Source organism: Sceloporus undulatus, chromosome 3, assembly GCF_019175285.1.
Source record: "Sceloporus undulatus isolate JIND9_A2432 ecotype Alabama chromosome 3, SceUnd_v1.1, whole genome shotgun sequence".
Taxonomy (NCBI): domain Eukaryota; kingdom Metazoa; phylum Chordata; class Lepidosauria; order Squamata; family Phrynosomatidae; genus Sceloporus; species Sceloporus undulatus.
This window is the reverse complement of record NC_056524.1, coordinates 184,021,500-184,031,877: the sequence shown is the minus strand read 5'-3', so window position 1 is coordinate 184,031,877 and position 10,378 is coordinate 184,021,500. Positions and strand designations below refer to the sequence as shown.

Sequence of the window (10,378 nt, the reverse complement as noted above, 5' to 3'; positions counted from 1 at the left end):
ACGGTATAGAAAATCTTTAACAATTCTGATGTCTTCATCATTAGCTTTAATATTACAGTAGAGTCTCGATTATCTGACATAAATGGGCTGGCTGATAGTCGGATAACCAAATATGTCGGATATCCAGAACTGTCCCCAATGATGGCTGCGCACACCCACACTGCCATTGGGGAAAAAAGTCCCTCGCCTCCTTGCCCTTCTCCTTCCTCCTTTCCTTCTCGCCAGCTTAGATTTCCTCAGGCCACAGGAATGCACACACTCCTGAAGGCTGAGGAAAACCAAGCCGGGAAGGGGAGGACGCTCGGCCCAGTCCTCTCTCTGCAGCTTAGATTTCCTGAGCCCGCGGCACTCCTAGCTGAGCGCCCAGTCCTCCCCTTCCCGGCTTGGTTTTCCTCAGCCTGCGGGGAGTGCACCACTCCCTTCTGGCTGAGGAAAACCAAGCCGCCGTGCCATTATCTGAGTTCCATGCTTCTTTGTGAGCCTGTGTATGCACTCAGAAAGAAGCACTTGGACATCGGATAATCCAGAACATCGGATAACCAAGGAACAGATAATCAAGACTCTCTCTACTGTATATAAATCTTCCATGATCATTGTTAAATATATAGCATACAGCAAGTTCTTAACGTTTTTCTTTTGTACAAAATGAATGCATTCAGGCCCAATTTGGATCAGATCCCCACAAAATAACTAGGGGAGAGTTTGAGCTTTTCATCCTTAGATGTTGTTCCCATCTTATATTCTTCACACTTGTCCCCACAGAGGCTAAAAGACAACAATGATCTGAATCCTCTGGTAGTCCCAACTAGAGTAAGCCATTGAATGAGTAGTTGAACAGTGAGTCAGTACTTAAGTAAATCTGATCAGTTTGATGATCTACCATAAGAAAATATTAAAAGCCTGATTAAACAAAAAGGTCTTTGCCTGTTTGTGAAAGGAGAAGGGGGAGGGGGATCGGCCTAGCCTTCTATGGAAGAGAATTCAGCGAGTTGGAATAGCCATTGAGAGTTCTCTCTCATGTCCTCACCAAGCTAGCCTGTGATGGTGGTATACGTGAGCTTGGCCCTTTCTCTCACAATATTTTTCAAAAATGCTCTTTGGAGTAATATATTTGGATATTCCAATTCATACATTGCAATGACAATCATATCTAGTTGTATGCTAATTCAAACATCATCATCATCATCATCATAACCACAACCAACAACAACAGCACTACCCTCTATAACTTTTCCAGTAGTTACCTGCTCAACCATCAACTTGCTTGGTCTTCCAGACGCTCCAGTGACTTGTATAATATGGTGTTTGTTAAGCCTATGGAAAGCCATCTTAAGGTACTCTTATATTGACCATTGTTATCAGGTCAATGGCTTCTGCAATGTTCCATGGCAGCCTCTATTTCTGTCTCCCTTTTCTTCAATGCGAGCAATTTCCATTGAACTTGGCACGTATAAAATCAACATGCTATAAAACAGAACCAAACTAATTTTAATCAAATCTGTAAAGATGTTGTCTAAGCTTTCTCGTTAGGTAATGTATATTTATTGCGATGATTTCCTGATTCCATGTGTATTAAGTCTGGCAAAAGAGAAAGAGATTTGTATAGATAACTGCCTTTTGAATGGCATCATCATTTTTCAAAGAAGTTGTGTACTTAATACAAATTATCTCAAAACATCAAATTTGGCGTTGGCTGGACCATGTGTTGGGATTGCTCTTTCAGATAAACTGACCTGTAGAAGAATGACTAAAGGAGGAATTTAAAAGATGCATTTATCACTGTCTGGGCTCCTTTCATTGGTTCAATAACTGGCAAGCTTCAGTGGGGTCCCCATCACACCCACCAATTATTTCCTGCTTTGTATTTTAAGGTGATTATCTATTGAAGGACATTATATAAGTTTTATGCATATATGCTGTTTGGAATTAATGTTCATATGCAGTGGGCCTTGATATTGTTGGGGTTTGGTTTCCCCCAGGGATACCAAAAATCTGTGGATGCCTAAGTACTATATACATATTCACAGTAAAATGGTGTCCCTTTATTAAATGGCAAAACAAGTTTGGTTTTAGATATTTTTAAAAATATTCTTCAATCTGTGGATGGTTGAATTTGCAGATGTCAGAATCGTGGTTACGAGGGGCCAACTTTACTTGGTGTGTGTTGTGATCTGTCATCTTGATTTTTTTTTTTTTTGTTCTTGTTTTGTTTTGGGATTTTTAAAAATAAATACTTTTTTAAAAAATTGGAAAACACTTCAGGTAATCTCATGGCAGCCTAGCACAAGACAGGTCAGTTTCACAGTCACATTCCAAGCAGTCTAATTCAATCTGTTTTCCCTGATCCTATTAAAACAAACATATTTTCACGATGTGACAGAAACATTTGAGAAGCTTGGATGTTTTCAGGCATTTTGTTATAACATTCTGCATTTGTATTCTCAGAGCCATGGTACCCCAAACACACAGAAATATTGTCACCCAAGTTCCTAAGGGATAGTTGTATTTTTATTCATGAAAAACAATATAGAGGTTTCTGGATCCTTCATAAGCTGTGTGAAGCACTATTTTCAGCTGACCCATTAAACGCACATATGTGCATACACAGCCATTTTTCCCACATAGGTCCTAATAGTCACAAAATACCAAACAATACTTTCTGTGTACCATTGTCATTTGTCTTTGAATTTTTTTTTGTTTGTAAATTAAGCATATTGCTTATAGCCTATAACCCAGCTGAGGGAAACTGTACATTAGCCAAATAGTCCTTGCACAACATTCCCATTATTAAAATTTGTGGGTATAACATTAAAAGGAACTTTTCATATTTCACTGGTTCCTTACTCTACTTACTATTTGTCCCCCCTCCCATTTCTGATAATAGCAAACATTATATAAGTACTGTATGATTGAATGCATTTTCTTTTTATTCAGTGCATCCCTTCACACTCACACATGAGTTTTAAAAAAGGAATAAATCTTCCCACATTAAGGGTGACAACATAATAAAATAATTCAAACAATAGTTTCCTAACACTCACACTAATCTTGCATTTCTTCAGGTCATTTATACATGAACATGCAATAGGAATACAATTTAGCCTTAAAGAAAGCTGACCTAGTTCCATCAACAAAGAAATTCTGCAAATGTAGAAAACAGAATCAATTAGAATAAAACTGATTGTGGCAATGGAATTTACAAGCAAAATACTTAAGTGCTATCTAATAACTGTTTAATCAGAAGTAATTTCAAGAATTATACTTGAACAAACATACATAAGAATGTGGTTGTAAGCGTACACTTTCATATTTCTTACTTGCAGTTATAAGCATAAGACGTAAATGCAACAAATATTAATAGAATCTGACAGACATTTAGAATAAAATTGAATGTGGTAATGAATTTTACATGCAACAAACCTAAGTACTATCCAATATCTGTTTAATCAGAAGTAATTTCAAAAATTATACTTGTACACATATACATAAGAATGAAAGGTTCTACTTACGGTAAATGGTCATTCTGGGATGGCTGGGAAGACCAGTCCACTTAACCTCCATGTGCCTTCCATGAGGCAGGAGTCCAAAATTCCTTTCAGTTAATCTTTTCTGTTGATTTTTCTTTCTGTTTGACTCCTTTCTCCTTCTCCTCAACTAATTTCCCAGCCCTTTGCACATTTCCTCTCTCTCTCTCTCTCAATCTCTTTAAAATAATAATAATAATAATAATAATAATAATAATAATAATAGGAAGGTGTGGATTGGTCTTCCCTGCCATCCCAGAATGACCATTCATGGTAAGCACAATCTTTCATTCTTGGGATGGCAATGGAGACCAATCCACTTAAACTGGGACATATAAGTCTAATATTTTTGCATTTTGTTCTAATGCAAAACATCCAAAGAAGAAGTTTTGACACATCTAAAGTGTGTCAAAACTTCTTATTTGGATCTTAGAACAAAATGCTGATAAGTATAATTTGCTGTTATATCCTTTTTTAAAAAAAGAAATGCATTAATAAAATATGTATCTACAATTTTATCTTCATTTTTCGCTCTGGTGAAAATGACATCTTTTCCTTCTTTGTATCTATTTTAGCTCCTAAATTAGTAATTTTTGTGCTTGGAAATAATTAAATCTTTTTGTAATTTATTAAGAATCCATGTTTCCCTAGAGGTTCTAATGTCAACTGGATATCTTTTTGTATCTTCGACATTGTTTCTGCTCCTAGCAGCAAATCATCCAAATATGGGAAGATACGTATTCCTTGATGTCTCAGAAATGCTATTAGAGGCACGAGTACTTTTGTAAATACTTGTGGTGCTGATGCTAGCCTGAATGTTAGTGTCTTGAATTGGTAATAATTTTGGTTGTATTCGAAACGAAAATACTTTCTACCTTATTCTGCCCTGGAAATGTGCAAATATGCATCCTGAAAGTCTATAGATGTTAGTAAGTCCCCAGACTTTAACCTTTCCTTAATAGTCTGAAATGTTTCCATTCTGAATTTTGAGTATTTACGTAGTGTTCAAGTACTTCAGATTTAATATCGGTCTATAGGTCCCATTGCTTTTTGGCACTGTATGGCCCTGTACAGATGGGCCCTTTGCAGCTTGTCCACGACATGCTAGGGTTGCCTCAGGGCGGCACGTGCACACGTCCCGCAACCCTAACACGTCATGCACGCGCCGCCATTACGCAGCGTCACACAGATGGCGCACATAGCGATGCCATCGCAGCTGCACCGCCACCAAACAGTGCTGCACAGTTGCGACATAACCACTCAGTCTCTGGCGCTTTGCAGCGCCACAAAAAGGAGTCACTTTTTGCAGCTCCTTTTTCGCTGCACAGCAGCACAGCACAATTTGTATGTTGTGGCGCTCCTGCACAGCAAAGAGAGGCGCCTCCCTGGCACCTCTTTCTGGCGGTCTGTACCCCACCTAGATAACTTTAGATACATCATCTTGTATCTTTGGTGTAATGGAACTTCCTCTATTGCTTGTATTAATAGTAGATGGTTTATTTTGTGTTGTACTATGTTTCGTTTGATCTTGCATTTCAGATTTTGTGAAGGAAGGAATCTTGATATTGGTTTACTGTTGAAATGTACTGTTTAAGATTTGCAGCACCTATTGGTCTGATGTTATCTGAGTCCACAAACTTGCAAACCTGATTAACCTTCCTCCTACTTCTATCTGTTGTTTGTCAGTATTGATTGCTGCCACTTTTTGAGGCCATGTATCCTCCTCTTTGTGTTTGTTTAAATGGTAAATTTCATCTTCCAAATCTATTTCCTGGCCTGCTCCATTGGCTTCTTTGCCCTCTGTACTGTGTTGATCTTCCCACTGACCTATGTCCACAAAAGGAGGTGTTTGTTACGTATGTATTTCTGAAAAGCTTCCTGTCCATTCTCCTCTTCTGCATAGTTGCCATTAGCTGTTTTTTATCCTTGCCTTCCACCAGTATTTACTTGAGTTCTTTATCAGCAAATAACAGTTCTCCAGAGTATGGTATATATGCTAGGTTATTCTGTGACTTCTGGTCAGCCTCTCAATGCCTCAGCCACAGAGACCTTCTAGCTATGGTCATCACTGTGATCGTGTGGGCGCCAAACACCATGGAATCATGGCTTCCATCCACAATATATTGAAGTACTACTATTACTATCTAGTGCTTGATGTAGCACGCATTTACTGATAATTCACTTGTATTTTGAATCTCTCCTACCCACATCAGTGCTGCTCTTGCAAATAGTGAAGAAGCTGTGGAAGCTCTAATAATGGGTGCTGTAGTTTCATGGGCTTTTCTCAATGCTGAGTCTGCCCTTCTTTCATCTATATCCTTCAGAGTTGTGTCTCCCTCCTTGGGTGCTATTGCTCCCGAAATTAAAGCGGCCAATGGTGCATTAATGGCACTTTTAACATTTTCATGTTTTCTTTGGTGAATGTATAAAGTTTGTAACTGAAACCTACAGTAAGTATTTTTTGTTTGTTTGTACTGATGAACTCCATTCATTTTCTATTAAATCCTTAAAAATCTCTGGCATAGGAATTTCTTCCTCCTGTGTCTTTTGCTTTTGAATTATTTTTGCTATTTTAATATGTGTATTAGCATTGTCATGTTCAGACTGCATGTGTTGTGCTAAACCTAATGTTTGTAAAACTCTATGCAACAGACATTTGAACTTCTGACTTTGAAATATTCTCACAGCAACTAAATATTGCTCTTCTTCCATGTCTGAATTGTGTTTGGCCATTGAAGATGTTTGTCAGTTCTGTTACTACTGTTTCCTGTAATATCCGGAGACATTGATCGTGCTCTTATGGCATTCAAGATGTTATGCTCTGGGTTCTCTCTGGTTTTCTCATTTATCTTGTCTGGTATATAATCTCCTTGGTTTACAATGCTTGCCTGTGTCATTGATGACATCATACTTATCAAATCTAATTGTGTTTTGTTTTGAGTATTTTCCATTACTCTGGTGCTTGTTGGCTATACGTCCACTGATATATTTTTTTTCTATTTTTCTAAAGATTTATCTGTTTCGTCTTATTTTTATTTATTTATTTATTTATTTATCCTTTTTTTTTTTTTTTAACAGATTGGGCCTTCTGTGACTCATCAGCTGCTGACAGTTCCTATGAGCTATCTCAGCACTCTACTGGGGGGAGTTTGCTCTCTACATGGCAGCTTGAGGTGTGAAGAGCCTCTGAGCCACTATGGCAACCATTTCCTGGTCTGGGCTCTTTATTTTCCAGCTGGTTTTATAAGCTTTCTGATTATTATTTTTTTAGCCTTTGTCTTTTTTATTTTGCAGCTTGTCTGGGAATGAACCAAGCAACTGCTCGGACTCAGTCCTTTTGGTTATTTTATTTGTTTTTGCCAGTGAGATAGGCATCCAACCAGACTATTTCCCCTGGCTTGTTACTGCCACGTCAGCCAGGTGTCTGTCTGGATTCTGATGCTGAACTGTCTGTGCTTTGATTTTTTTCTGTTGTTGACCAGGCACCTTGATTCTGCCTCCTCCTCTTCATTTTCATTTGAAGTAATAAATAATTTTCTTAGTTTCTTGGTGGGTTTCTTCTGATACAATTTTTAATATTATTAGTTTATCCTTTTCCATTTTTAAGTTTAATTTTATGTCTAATTTTCAAATCTTAAGGAGAAGGTTTGCCCTATGTCTGTACTGTAGGGCAGGAATATTAAAACTGAGAAGAAGGGGAAAGGAGTCCAACAGAAAGAAAGATCAACAGAAAAGATTAACTGAAAAAGAAGTTTGGACATTGGGTGCGTGGGGGTAAAACCCAACTTAAGTGGATTGGTCCCCCTTCCATCTCGAGAATGCTGTTATAAGCTTACACCTTCATATTTCTTACTTGCAGTTATAACATTAAGATGTAAATGCAATGAATATTAATAGAATCTGGCAGACATTTTAAGAAACAATCACAAAGATGGAACAATGCTAGCAGTCCCTGATTACTGGACCACAGGTTTTCCAGTCCTAGATACATTCCTCCATATTTTCCTAGCGGTCCCTGATTACTGGACCACAGTTTTTCTAGTCCTAGATACATTCCTCCATATTTTCCAATTCAATGATGGAGGAGACAGCCAAACGCTGATCTCTCTTATATACCAGTTTACTACGCCTGCAAAGTAGCACACCTGCTTGTACAGCATGCAATGTGGAGTGCATACTAGTTTGTTGTTGTGATCCTTCAAGTCGTTTCTGACTTACAGAGACCCTAAGGTGAACATATAGGGTTTTCCTAGTGGAATTTGCTGAGAAGTGGTTTGCCCTTGCCTTCCTCTAGGGCTGAGAGAGTGTGACTTATCCAGTGGGCTTCCATGGACAAGTGAGGATTTGAACCCTGGCCTCCCAGTGTCCAACACTCAAACCACTAGTTTTCTCCTCCTCCTCCTCCTCCTCTTTCATATGAAGCAAGGCCATGAAAAAACCCAAACATTCTACCACCACCTATTGGCTTCGAGAACATTACCACTCCTAAGTTTGTTTGTTGCATTTATATTCCACCTTTCTCTTTGCACAGGTCTAAGGCAACAGTCATGATCTATCACAAGACTGGTAAACTTTGTTTTTCTCTCCACAGCATCACATTAAAAGATAGGTTTCTAGGCTCTCTGGGTCATGAGGCAGCAATTCTAACCATTTAAAAAAATAAACAGCTAGACTAGGTCAAGCCCAATGTACTGGCTTTGAATAGCACTAGCGTGCCCAGTGAGGAAAATCAAAGTAAATGGAACATGGAATTCTATTTATTCTATGGAAGAGTCAGATTTCTAACTATGACCCCATACAGATAGGCCAAAATAAAGCTGATTCTGGTTACTTTGGAGTTATGCTGTTTAAATGATGCATGCGTCCTAAAAGGCCAGAAGCCATGCCAAAGCCACACTGCAGTTGTAAGGACTAGAGCACAGCTTTGGCGCAGCTTCCGGACTCTTAAATGCATCATTTAAACAGCATACCTCCAAAGTGACCTGGAGCAGCTTTATTTTGGCCTGTCTGTATGTGGCCAATGTGTCTTTATTTCAGAGAAATCAATAAAACATTATATCACATCTTAAAATTGACTATGGCAAAAGATTTTGTTAACTACAGGTCATACATGAAGGAAAATCCACAATTTTAGGTATTTACCTATTTCTTAAAATATTTCTAACACACTCTCTGTTGTGAGATTTCAGGGTGACATATATTTAAAACAATATAATGAATGTAAAACAATTCCTGACAAAAGCAATGCAAACCTTCAAATAGGATTAAATCATATTAAAGAAGAAAATTAAAACAAAAAAGGCTTAAACCATGCATATGTATATTTGGGGGGGGGGGAGATTAGGCCCCAGAGGCTTAACAAAAATATGTTTTAACCTGGCACATTAAAACAAACAAACAAACCAAAACAAATAGGCACCAAATGAGCCCTCAATGGAAATACGGTGCATAAACAGGGCACCACAGCAGAGAAGGTCTTCTATGTCCCCATGCAATATACTACAAGGATACAGAAGAGGGCCCTGGAGATTTCACGTCTCAAGCAGGTATACAACAAACGCAGGGGGGGGGGGGGGGGTTGATAGTGAAATTACAGACAGATTAAATACCTGAAATTCTGGAAAATGCTTTGTGCATCTGATAAAGAAGACTACAGTTCAAAAACGTCAGCATGGAAGTAATATAAACATCAAATATGAACATTTTCTTAAAAATGAAGTTTTGCTAATACATGAAACTTACCTTTCATTATGATTTACTTTCCTTCTGGATCCTTTCAAAAATTCGTATATGTTTCTCAAATCTGTAGTTGCTTCTTGTGGAATCTCATTTTTACTTAACTGCCTGCAATTATTTTACAAAAATATCCAACAATTCATCCTTTTCCCAGAAGTTGAATTTGTGAGTATGCTAATTAATATTCAGACTAAAATCAATTAAAATAAATCAAGGTTAATTTTCTCTTCCTCTAGGACATTGATTTTCATGCTATCTCAAGTGGGGCATTGGAATTTCCCCCCCAATCTGCCAGGGACTGGCAACATATTTGTCCCCACTGGCTACAACTATTTCTTTCTTTCCCGGATTCTTCATGGACCAAAGGCCATGAGTTCATGACCAGCACCAGTCCATGGACTACCCACTTTGAGTTGCATATGGCCTAAGACATCCCTCAAAGGCATCTGTCAAGAAGAAAAAGGTTACATTATAAGCCACAATTAAGTTTTTAGCAAGAGTGAGATGCCAAATTTCATTCAGAAGTGATAAGGAATGTCTCTGAGAAAACAGCTCTACTCTAGGTGGCCATAGCAGTGCACCACCCATCTGTGCACCTATCATCAAGTAGGAAGCACTCTGGAGCATCACCTGTGTAACAAATGAACTGCAACAGATGCTGACAAGTATATGTGATTCCAGAGGCAGTGGAGGAATAATCTTGCAAGACCTTATTTTGTACTTCTGTATGCATTAAACTGTGCTAAGAACCCTTAGTCTTCTACTCATGTCTCCCTAAATCTGAGCTCACTTTTAAACCTTGTCTACAGTAACTAATACTTACAGCTTGATCGTTTGGATTTTATAAATAATGTTCAGGATGGGAGAGCTTTCAAGTTCATCTTCTATCTGTGAAATGTCCACCAGTTTGTGACTTACCTATAAACAAGTAGAACAGCTGTCTCAGTAGTTAAACTTGTTACCACTGGCTAACAGAAATCTGAGAAAGTGTCAGATTTTTGTGAAGTCGAAGGCTTTCATGTCTGGCATCCATATTTTTTGTGGCTTTTTCGGGCTATGCGGCTATGTTCCAGAAGAGTTTCTTCCTGACATTTCGCCAGCATCTATGGCTGGCATCT

The 10,378-nt window shown here is 38.3% G+C and overlaps 1 protein-coding gene across 1 annotated transcript in view; it reads right to left on the bottom strand.

The window, feature by feature from the left end:
* Window positions 1–10,378, bottom strand: part of CFAP46 (cilia and flagella associated protein 46) — a 146,761-nt gene that overhangs the window by 112,381 nt on the left and 24,002 nt on the right. The window contains 5 exon segments of the mRNA XM_042458467.1: window positions 1,245–1,261; window positions 1,264–1,314; window positions 2,286–2,346; window positions 3,042–3,141; window positions 9,267–9,368. Of these exon segments, the coding sequence (XP_042314401.1) occupies window positions 1,245–1,261; window positions 1,264–1,314; window positions 2,286–2,346; window positions 3,042–3,141; window positions 9,267–9,368 (331 nt within the window).